Source organism: Podarcis erhardii (assembly GCF_964252035.2).
Source record: "Podarcis erhardii genome assembly, chromosome: 13".
Taxonomy (NCBI): Eukaryota; Metazoa; Chordata; class Lepidosauria; order Squamata; family Lacertidae; genus Podarcis; species Podarcis erhardii.
The window spans coordinates 36,658,361-36,670,567 of record NC_138502.1 but is presented as its reverse complement, the minus strand read 5'-3'; the positions used below and the strand labels follow the sequence as shown (position 1 = coordinate 36,670,567).

The 12,207-nt window shown below is 47.4% G+C and overlaps 1 protein-coding gene across 3 annotated transcripts in view; it reads left to right on the top strand.

The window, feature by feature from the left end:
• SYT3 (synaptotagmin 3) overlaps positions 1–12,207 on the top strand; it is a 57,325-nt gene that overhangs the window by 24,133 nt on the left and 20,985 nt on the right. For all 3 annotated transcript variants that reach the window (XM_081837952.1, XM_081837954.1, XM_081837953.1), the window contains exons 4-5: positions 1,669–2,050; positions 5,517–6,069. In XM_081837952.1, coding sequence (XP_081694078.1) covers positions 1,669–2,050; positions 5,517–6,069 — 935 coding nt within the window. The remainder of the gene's footprint in view (positions 1–1,668; positions 2,051–5,516; positions 6,070–12,207) is intronic.

Here is a 12,207-nt window from a genome sequence, read left to right as displayed (position 1 = left end):
TTTTGTTCAGGGTGCCAGCCAGTGAGCAATATCTGTTTTCCAGGGGACTCCATTCCATTGTCTTCCATCCGTTTTCTTCCCTCAGCAGATGGCCCTGCGGCCATCGAGCATGCTCAGTCCTCAGTAGATTGTTTCGGGTCTCTCCCCCATTACCCTAATTTATTACTATCATTATTACTATTTCCACAGCTTGAGGGGTGGGTTTCCCCATAGCCCAATGATACCTCCCTCTTGTGCTTAGATTCATAGAATTGTACCATCTGGTCCAAACCCCTGGAATATTCAGTTGTCCCATACGGGGATTGAACCTGCAACCTTAGTATTATCCCCACAACGCTCTAGCCAACTGAGCTGCCTAAGACTCTACCCTTGGCAAAGTGAGTTTCCTAATTTATTATGTACGATTTATTCCATTCATATCTCGATTTTGAGACAAGTGGCCCCCAAAGCATCTTTTCTATTAAAACCTGCAAAAGAGGCATATTATTATTATTAAAAAATTCTATACTGCTCTTCATCTGTAGATCTTGGGGCGGTTCACAGTATCATTAGGGGTTATGTGGATTTGTCTGCCAGGGTGTCAGGGGCTGGACTGAGGAGGAAAGGTGGAGATTGCTATCCCCCCCTCTTTTTGAACCTTCCCGAGAAGAGGACAGTATAGATTTAGAACAGTGGTTTGCAGAAGGGCATAGTTCACAGGCTGCAGAGGGGAGAAGCTGGTGAATATTGGGAGAGGAACAGCAGGAAGAAGCAGCAGCACCAGGGGAGAGACAGCTGACAGACTCAGGGTCTTTGGAAAGCATTCCTAACCCTACCCCCCCCCCCCCAGGATCAGGTGAGCCTTGAGAGTAGTAGAACAGAGCGCTCCGAGGCAGAAAGCTCAGATTAGCCGACGCAGGGGGTAACGTAGAATAGGAGAGACCGAGGGGGGTGGGACTTTACTCAGAGCAACGCCATTATGTTTGGGAGACTGAATTTCTTCGTCTCTCTCTCTGTGAATACAGTGGTACCTTGGGTTACATACGCTTCAGGTTACATATGCTTCAGGTTACAAAATCCGCTAACCCAGAAATAGTACCTCGGGTTAAGAACTTTGCTTCAGGATGAGAACAGAAATCGTTCTCCGGCGGCACGGCGGCAGCAGGAGGCCCCATTAGCTAAAGTGGTACCTCAGGTTAAGAACAGTTTCAGGTTAAGGACGGACCTCCGGAACGAATTAAGTACTTAACCCGAGGTACCACTGTATTGAATAAAATTACTTGGTAAAAATTATTCTTGTTTACCTGCTTTTTGGCTGCCAGCGCGGGAGGGATCAGATTCACAAGGCCTCTACTGGCAGTTGGTGACATCGCCCAGGTTCCGGGCTGTTCCGTCCTGAGTAGACAAGGCCCCAGAGGGTGCTGGAGACGGTTGCTGCATGAGGCCATCGCTGGCTTGACAGTGTCAACTAAGTCATACAAGCAGCCCTGCCATTGACCTGCAGAGCCCCCTGGCCTGCGGCCATTGGCAATAATAGTTCAGGTGTCCTGGGCAGGGTAGGGGACAGGGTCTAGCAGAGGAGAGGGGACGCGCCTGGGCCGGTAACCAAGATGCCAGGTGCCTACAGCAGCCACCTCCCTGCCGTTGACCTCCCGTCGTGGTATCTGCCCCTCCACTTTTCTCCTCTAGAGATCCTGGTCAGCCTGCTGTCAGTGATCGTGACCTTCTGTGGGATCGTGCTGCTGGGCGTCTCCCTCTTCGTCTCGTGGAAGCTGTGCTGGATCCCCTGGCGGGACAAGGGCTCCTCTTCGCAGACGCAGCGCAAGGAGCACCCCCTCCATGCTCACCTCCACCATTCGCCTTTCGGGGACCTCCTGGCCGAGCGGGTGGAGCTGGGTCCCGAGATGCCCGAAAGGTCCTACCTCGATATGGATTCCTACCCCGAGGCAAACCTCAAGGTCAGCCAGACCTCCCCTGACCTCCCCGTGGAAGGCCAGACCAGCACCAAGGAAGGCACCATGCCCAACGCCCACTCCCATCAACAAGTTGCAAGCTTGGTACCCACGCCCAGGTGAGATGGGAAGCTGGGAGGGTCGCCGGGGGTGGTGGGCATAAGGATGAAAGAGGGATGGGCGGTTTAAGAAGTTATTGGGACTTTTCTGTGAAATTCTGTTCTTATCAAGGCAAATGGCGCCAAGTCCTCAGATAAGCTTGTCGATCAGGGCAGTTAAAACAGCCCCCCCCCCCCCCGGTTTTCTGTATCCAGAGGAAATGGGGCCTCTCACCTCAAACCCCAGTCATAGTTGGCAAAGCACCCCACTGTTTCAAAGAAAGAAAAAAAGGTTAAGGAGCAGACCAAATTAGTGAAAAACGTAGGAAAGACTGAAGCAACCTTAGACAATATCAGCAAAGACCAATGAACTTCCCTTGGGTTACAGAAGATGAACTGGCTAGAGGGAAAGGTAACAGTATGAACGCTCCAGAATGTTAATATTCTTCTCCTTTATGGTGGTGGGGGGAATCTAACAGCTCAAATGCTTTACTGGGTTGACATCTGTTGTGATCACCTCATTTGAGGGTTTCTCCGCTGGAATTCCTGGGTTCAAGTGTCATATTGATCCTTCAAGTGATTGAGTTCAATGGACTGTGACTGAACCTGGAATCCTAAGAGTCCTAGGGGGAATGTTTGCCTGTGTGTGCAAAACTCCCATTTCACACCCCAGGAGAAAGTCTTGACACATGATCATCGTTCTAGTAGAGGTGAAGTGCTGTTTTCCTGTTCCATCCTTTTGTGTCGTGTCCTCTGGTTTGTGGGCAGAGACAGCCTTGTTTTAAATCACTGCAAGCCGTTTGGGAGGACTTTTCAGCGAGTTTGTAGCCGAAGAAATAAATGGTTCTCGTGTCATTGCAGGAGGTGGTTGTGAAGGAGAAATGGGCAGGGTGTGGTATTTCTGTGGAGAGCAAACACTTAATGATGAAGCAAGGACAGCTCCAGGTTTGAGGGGCCCAATTAATTGCTCTTGTATGGGCTCTCTCCGGCATTGGTTACTTGAGGATCGGGGACAGCACTCTGACACTGGGAGCCGCCATTTTAATTCCCCGTAGTGCCTGAGAGCAGGGTCAGGCCTCCAGAAGCTGGGCGCCAGCTCCCATCAGACTCAGCAGTATGGCCAACAGCTAGGGATGCTGGAAGTTGTAGGATGAAGGCATTCTCAGTGGTGGCCCCAAGCAAGGATGTGGGGATATGTATTTGAGGGGATGTGTGCCCCTCTGATCTGTTCGGCAGAGTTGGATACAAAATCTGGGAATACCTCAGACTTTGGGGCTCTGAGTGGTGCTGTGGGTTAAACCACAGAGCCCAGGACTTGCCGATCAGAAGGTTGGCGGTTCGAATCCCCGCAACAGCGTGAGCTCCCGTTGTTCAGTCCCTGCTCCTGCCAACCTAGCAGTTCGAAAGCACATCAAAGTGCAAGTAGATAAATAGGTATCGCTCCGGTGGGAAGGTAAACAGTGTTTCTGTGCGCTGCTCTGGTTCGCCAGAAGTGGCTTAGTCATGCTGGCCACATGACCCGGAAGCTGTACACCAGCTCCCTCAGCCAGTAAAGCGAGATGAGCGCCGCAACCCCAGAGTCGGCCACGACTGGACCTAATGGTCAGGGGTCCCTTTACCTTTAACTTTTTAGATGGCACCATCTCTGCATATATTTGAAAGGCTTGCAAAGAAGGGGCACGTTTTTTAACCTAAGCATTTGAGAATCTTTGTTCATCTTACTGATTTTCTTTTGTTTGTGCTGTTGTTTTTAGTTGATTTGATTGTTTCCTATACTGTGTTTCTTATTGATTATTACTGTGTAACCTTCCTTGGGACCTTCTGGTCCAGGGTGGGTGATGTATGCATTGAAGACATGAACCTGGGAGGCCTGGTATGTTGAATTGTAACAGACCCCTTAACTAAGCCCCAGGCTCTTCCTTCCCTTGACCAGGAAAACACCCGAAGCAGTTGCATATTGAACAGCTATCTAAGAATACTGGGGGGGGGGTTTAAAGGGGAAAACCCACCTTAAATTGCCAACAGATTTGGGGCATAAATTCAACAGTCGAGGCTCAACGGGCAATGAATAGTGTGGCAAGTAGGATCCAAGTGTTGCCTCCGTTGTGAACTCTTTGGAAAAGTTGCGATGTGGCACAGAAACTGTGGAACTCACTGCCACAAGAGGCGGTGATGGCCGCCAACTCGGATGGCTTTAAAAGAGGTTTGGGCAGATTCATTCATCCAGTGTTGGAGGGAGTGTGGCTCTGAATTCCAGAAATCACAAGAGGGGAGAGTGCTCTTGTGCTCAAGTTTCGGGCTTTGCTTTCGGGTTTCCCGCAGGTATCTGGCTGGCTACTGTGAGAACAGGGTGTTGGACTACGATGGGCCTCTGGCTTGATTCAGCAGGTTCTTCTCATGCTCTTATTCCTTGGCGTTGCGCCTCAACCCTAATATGAAAATTGTAGGGACAACCCACAAGGTTGTTATGAGGACAAAGAAAATAAATAGTGTTTCCAGGTGTCTGGAATCTAGACCAGCTGCTTTTAAAATCTTTTTGGACTATCTGAGAAATTGTTAATGTCAAATGAAATTGCAGGCAGGTCCAGAAATATAAGCAAAGGAACGATAAAGGAATGTGATGTAGGGTATATATTATAGAAATAAGTATTCTGTTTAAGGCAGTGAATAAAAGGACTTGGAACATACTGTATGAAACTCAATTGAATTTGTTAAATTGGGTGAAAATCATTAAAAAAAATTATGACCAAATCAAAAAAATCTCTAAAATGAGGAGTCACTCTATCTCTCTCCTCATATGCTTTTCTTCCCTGGCCAAGGGCAGAATTCAACTTAGTGTTGAGGAGATTGCTCCATAAGCACAAGCATTTTAAATAATAAGAATAAGAATAAGAATAATATTTATACTCTGCCCATCTGGCTGGGTTTCCTCAGCCACTCCGGGCGGCTCCCAACAGAATATTAAAAACACGATAAAACATCAAACATTAAAAAACTTCCCTAAACAGGGCTGCCTTCAGATGTCTTCTAAAAGATAGTTGTTTATTTCTTTGACATCTGATAGGACGGTGTTCCACAAGGTGGGCGCTACTACCGAGAAGGCCCTCTGCCTGGTTCCCTGTAACCTCACTTCTCACAGTGAGGGAACTGCCAGAAGGCCCTCGGAGCTGGACCTCAGTGTCCGGGCTGAACGATGGGGGTGGAGACACTCCTTCAGGTGTACTTGCTTGATGGAACAATGTCCCCTCTCCTCACGCCTGCCTGTCGGAATTTCTCTTGACCCCCGCAGAGGTGATTTGGAGGTGTGGGGGGACGAGAGGGTGGGAAACCCTATTGCACTAGTGGAAGTCTTTTCACTGACTTCCATTTGCAGGACCCCTTAGTTGAATTTGGCCCACAAGATTCTCCATTTCTCCGGTGAATCTGCCCATGGTGGCTAATCTATATGGTCACACAAGCCACTGTTCCCCCCCCCCTTTCTCCCCAGGTACAATACGCTGCCACGCCCCGTGACACAGCAGTTGAGCAGCCCGGACACCGGCGTCCACGTAGGGGAGGAGAAGGTGGAACAAGTGACTAGCATTGGGCAGATAAAGCCCGAGTTATACAAGCAGCGCTCGGGCGAGTCGGACTCCAAGAAAGGCGAGGCCGCGAGCTGTGGGCGGATCAGCTTTGCCCTTCGCTACGCCTACGGCACCGAGCAGCTGGTGGTGAGGATTCTGCGGGCCTTGGACCTGCCTGCCAAAGACGCCAATGGCTTCTCCGACCCCTACGTGAAAATGTACCTGCTTCCCGACCGCAAGAAGAAGTTCCAGACCAAGGTGCACCGCAAGACGCTGAACCCCATTTTCAACGAGACTTTTAACTTCAACGTCCCCTTTGCCGAACTGCCCTCGCGCAAGCTGCACTTCAGCATCTACGATTTCGACCGCTTCTCCCGCCACGACCTCATTGGCCAAGTGGTGCTCGACAACCTGCTGGAGATCGCAGAGAGGGACAACGACGCGCCCCTCTGGAGGGATATCATGGAGGGACATTCGGTGAGCAGGGTGATAAATCTGGGGCGGGGATGTGGGGGGTGGGCACCTCCTCAAAACGACAGCGTGTGCCCAAATCTGGCCCTCTTCAGGTACTTGATTTAATACAGCAGAGTTAAAATGAGGGGCAGGGGTGCGCATGCAAGCCATGCCCTCTGTGCCTCCCCATATTTCTGCTCCTTGGTATAAGCTAGGGCTGGCCGATATATTGTCCAAAACTGGTTTAAAGTCCATATCGTGAGAGTGGTTTCCTAGTTTCTGACCTGGCAATATATCATTGATCAGGAAGTGTGTTAGGACTGGGCGATATATCCTCCAAAACCGGTTTGAAGTCCATAATTTTTGACCTGGCAATATGTTGCAAATCATGGTGTGTGTGTGTGTGCGCGCGTGCTCTGCAAAAAAATCACAATGCAGGAAAATCCGTGAAGCCAGCCAATGCCTCCACATAGTTCCATCCTTATTTCAGATATTGTGATACAGTATAGTGGTACCTTGGGTTACATACGCTTCAGGTTACATACGCTTCAGGTTACATACGCTTCAGGTTACAGACTCCGCTAACCCAGAAATATTACCTCGGGTTAAGAACTTTGCTTCAGGATGAGTACAGAAATCGTGGACCAGCGGCGCAGCAGCAGCGGGAGGCCCCATTAGCTTAAGTGGTACCTCGGGTTAAGAACTTAATTCGTTCTGAAGGTCCGTTCTTAACCTGAAACTGTTCTTAACCTGAAATACCACTTATCTAATGAGGCCTCCTGCTGCCGCTGCGCCGCATGAGCATGATTTCTGTTCTCATCCTGAAGCAAAGTTCTTAATCCGAGGTACTATTTCTGGGTTAGCGGAGTCTGTAACCTGAAGCATCTGTAACCTGAAGCATCTGTAACCTGAAGCGTCTGTAACCCGAGGTACCACTGTATATCGGTATATTGCAAACTTTAGCTGGTGATACATCATGAAGTTGAAAACCAAATTATCACCCAGCCCTGGTGGAAGCGCACCAGTAGGAGCACCAGATTTGTTCCACTGCAGTGTGCCAATCTTCCTTCTGCCTCATCCTGCGTCTTGGTAAGCAACAGTGAACCCACCTGCTGGCAAATTGCTTCCGATGATCATTAGGGCAACTGAGACTGGAATGCAGGGTCCAAGTCCAGGGTCCCACTTAGTAATCACCCAGAACATGGCAAAAGCTGTGGCTTGCAGCAACCAGGTCTGTGGCCAGCCTGCTGGGGCTGGTCGCTATATAGCCTTCTTTCTCTCTTCCTTTTAATTTCATAAAATGTTTTATAGTTGGGGGACAGCCAGCTTGGCACATACACGATTACAGATGCTCAGTTTATTATTTTTATTTTCAAAACATATCATCCTCTTTTCTTTTTTTTTCTGGCGCAAAATGTCCATGCTTATACTCTAGTGAACACATCTAGCCTGTAGCAATAATGGTGCTGTGATTGAAAATGAGTTATAAAATGTGAAACTACACATGCTGAGGGTATTTTTTCCCCTTCTTTAATCAGAGTTGGCAAGCTGGGTTCTCTCTCTTTCTCTCTGTTCCTTGCAGGCGGGGGAGAAGAGAAATTTTAATTGTGTCCTCCCCAACTGAAGCGACAGAGATAATACATACTGCTCAGTCCAATGCCCCTGTACCCTCCATGTAAGTCCATTAGATTCAGGGTCCAAAATTACGAAGTTTCACCTCCGAATGTGATGTAGGAAGCATTGCCCTCAGTCTGATTTTGCTTTGCTTGAATGCAATGAGATTGATTGATTGATTGATTATTTATTTATTTATTTATTCAATTTACATAGACAAATCTGACTGGCTGCAGTACGTCATCACTCTTCCCGAGAAAGGTGACGCTCCCTTCTCCTTATTAAGGGGAAACTGCCACTTTAAAAAAGGCCCTGCGCAACACAGTCTCTCCTCCTCTCTTGGCAAAGGGAGATGGGTTGATTTCATGGCAAGCAGCGATCAAACGCTGCTAGCCCCGAAATGCCGTGTCTCTTAATGAATCAGGAATCCTGCAAAATTTCAGCACAGCCCTAGTTCGTAAGTGCAATATTACCCCCTAATAGTATCATACATGGGGTCTACGAGAAAAGAAGCATCCTTAGTAAATTTGTGGCTGAGGCGAGTTTTTTGCTGAGCGTTTTTGGTTCACAAGCCCTGCTCTTAGCCACTGTTCAGAGCCAATACCCAGTTCACTCTTGAGTATAGAAGACTGATGAATAAACCCCGTACTCCGTAGGCTCCCCACTTCTGAAAATGCTGTGCCTAGTACAGCGCTGCAAACCCATCCCTGCAGCTCAGCTGTTGAAAAGGAGAAGGGCTTGTCGGCTGGTTATTTATTTATTTGGGTAAAGTTTTAAATTTCATTTCATTTTATAACGTATATAAAACAGAGAGAACAAACAAAAATTAGAAGATGAGAAACAAAATTATAAAATAGGTACGTAGAATGAGTAGTTGCACATGAGTTAACAAAGTCCAAGTATAGACTATTAACATTATCAGATCATCAAGTCTAGCTCCAGGCTTGTGATGAGTATAATCAGTTTTAATGGCGGCCATTCGACACAGTCAAAAGCCTTAAAAATATCCAATGCTACTATACCAGCTTTCAATTTATTTCTTATTATATCTATTTTATTCAGCACTCTTCCTATTAAGCTAGACACCTGGGTCTTCCTGCTACAAAGTCACATTGGTTTTTATTTATATATTTATACATAAAATTATTGTGGCCAATATTTTAGCATCTTGATTTATTAGGGAAATCAGCCTATATGATCCTGGGTCCTTCAAATCTTTTCCTGGTTTTGGAATTAAGATAATTATTGATGGTTCCCACAATGGAGGGATCCTCTCACCCTCTATTACTGAATTATATAATGCTTTTAATTTAGGAACCAATATTCTGTTCCCAATTCATCTGCTCCTGGGGCTTCTCCCCCTTTTAGTTTCCCTATAGCTTCCTCGCTTTCTTTTCCTGAAATTAGCTGTTCCATAGCCTCTCTATCCCTGCTTTCTAGCTTTATCTTCCAGTGTGTCTCGATATATTCTTTCATCTTCCCCATAGAATATGTTACCTGCCGAATATAACTCTTGGTAAAACTCCTTAAATACTCTCCACTTATCTTTCATCAGATTGTGAATATTACCCATTTTATCTTTTATTAGGCTAATTGAATTCTTTACTTTTTTGGACGGTACAGCTCTCGCCAGCAATTTGGAATTTTTATTACCATGTTCAAAAAATTATCTTTTCAAGCAAATCAAATCCCTCTGCACTTTTTCCATATCTTTATTTTCTAACACCTTCCTTTTTGCCTGTAATTGTGCATAACGTCTTTTATGTTTATCATGAATATATTGATTTTACAATGTTCTAATTTCTTCCTCTAACTTTTTCATCTCTTTTTGTTCCCCCCATCTCACCCTTCAATTTACTGGATTCCCTAATGCCAATTCCCCTCATCACCGCTTTCATTGCATCCCACATGATTGCTTGAGTGCTTTGGCCCTTCTCATTAATCTCCCATACGTCTAATAATTCTTTCCCTATCTTATTTACTGTTTGACTATCATTGAAGATCCTCGTATCTAACTGGGACTGGTGATTCAAACGCTTCATGCCATGTGAGTCAGGGGCAGGGGAGTCTCTGGGAAGCCCCTTTTCTCCACCACGCAGCAAGGAATTGGAGCATGTGTCCCTGGGAGAAAGAGCTTGTTTTGTTCCTCCATGAGCTGTTCTCAGGGTTTCTGTTCTGCATTTTGGGGAAGGGGAGCCCTAATTCATCCGGCTGTTGCACAGCAACCCATCAAACTGAGTGTGTGTGAGGCGTCTTTGCGTGTGAGTGTGCATGCATGAGAGAACAGTACATGTGCGCATACATGTGTGGTGTTCTCACATCCATGCCACACTCTTGTGTCGCTTTAAGAGTCACGATACCCCTCTTCAAAATGCCCCAAAGGCCTGTCACAGAGAAGCGGGGCAAAGACTTGCTCTGCTACTGCTTCAAACGAAAGGACTAGATCAGCGGTTCTCAACCTGTGGGTCCCCAGATGTTGTTGGCCTACAACTCCCACCCTCCCTGAGCTCTGGCCTTGCTAGCTAGGGGTGATGGGAGTTGTAGTTCAACAACATCTGGAGACCCACAGGTTGAGAAAGGCTGGACTGGATCTAACAGGCTTAAATGCCAGGAGGGTAGATTTCAGCTGAAGATTCAAGAGTGTCTGTGCTCAGACCTGGAGGAGCACACGGCGGCAGTTCTGTGCTATATCAATCACTGCACAGACACTGTCACAGTAAATAAATCCATCCGGTTTTACCCCAATCAGAAACCCTGGATGAATAGAGAGGTCCAGTGCCTGTTGCGGGAAAGGAACAGGGCTTTTAGGTCGGGCGAGGTGCAGCTTTACAGTGTGGCAAGAGCAAACTTGAAGAGGGGTATTCGACGGGCAAAGCTGGTCTATAGGCAGAGGATTGAGGATAACTTAAGGAGTAACAACACAAGACAGATGTGGCAGGGGATTCAGCATATTACTAACTACAAACCTAACCTTGGTGCTGTCGACGGTGACCCTTTGCTGGCAGAGGAGCTTAACTTCTTCTTTGCTCGCTTCGAGAAGGAGCCACCTGAGACGCCGGTATTACAGCCACCACCCCATAGGGGTCCCTCATTCACTGTAGAGGAGCATGAGGTGAGACAGGTATTGAGGATGGTGAATCCGAGGAAGGCTGCTGGACCTGATGGCATCACGGGAAAGGTGTTGAAGGGCTGTGCGGATCAGCTGGCGAGGGTCTTTACTAAGATCTTCAACAAGTCCTTACACCAGTCTATTGTCCCACCCTGCCTGAAGTCGTCAACTATTGTTCCTCTGCCTAAAAAATCCACAATCAGTAGTCTGAACGACTACAGACCAGTTGCACTGACTCCAATCATCATGAAGTGTTTTGAGAAACTGGTGCGCCGTCACATTATTTCCTGTCTTCCATCAACTTTTGACAACTACCAGTTTGCATACAGGGCAAATAGATCCACGGAAGACGCTATCACTACCACTCTCCATGCTGCTCTGTCCCATCTGGAGCAGCCGGGGAGTTATGTGAGGCTGCTGTTTGTGGATTTTAGCTCTGCTTTTAACACTATCCTCCCCCATAGACTGGTGTCCAAGCTAGAGGCGATTGGATTCTCCAACTCCACCTGTCTCTGGGTTTTGGACTTTTTGTCAGAACGTTCTCAGAGGGTTAGAGTAGGGTCACATATGTCCACAGCCCTTAGCCTTAACACCGGCTCACCACAGGGTTGTGTGTTGAGTCCCCTGCTCTATACTCTCTATACGTATGATTGTACAGCCATTTATTCCAGCAACAAAATCATCAAGTTTGCTGATGACACTACGGTGGTGGGGCTCATTTCAGGAGGGGATGAGTCCGCCTATCGGGACGAGGTGGAGCGGCTTTGTGCTTGGTGTGGAGAGAACAATCTGGCTCTTAATACGGCTAAGACCAAGGAATTGGTGGTGGATTACAGGAAAAAAAAGGCGGACATTCAGCCCTTGTATATCAACGGGGAACGGGTGGAGAGGGTGGCGGAATTCAGGTTTTTGGGAGTGACTATCGATCAGGGCATGACTTGGAGCGCAAATACCACTGCTCTGGTGAAGAAGGCCCAGCAGAGAATTTATTTCCTCAGACTTTTAAAGAAGAACAATCTGAGTGAGAGACTGCTGGTGTCCTTCTACCGAGGTTTCATAGAGAGCGTTCTTACATACTGTATTTGTGCCTGGTTCTCCAGTTGTACAGCTAGGAAGAGGAAGGTGCTCCAGAAGGTCATAACCACAGCCCAAAGGATTATTGGTCATCCCCTCCCATCTTTGGAAGAACTGTACGGTTCCCGTTGTCTTAGGAAAGCAAACAATATCCTGCAGGATGTAGCTCACCCGGGATACAGTCTGTTTGTACTACTGCCTTCTGGCAGGAGATACAGAAACATCAAGTCAAGGACAAACAGACTGAAAAATAGTTTCTACCCAAGAGCTGTGGCCTTCTTAAATGCTGTAACTCGATAGTGTGACCTGGGAGTTTGATGGGTGTGGGTGTGGGTGTGGCTGGAATGTGGTTTGTTTGGTTGTTG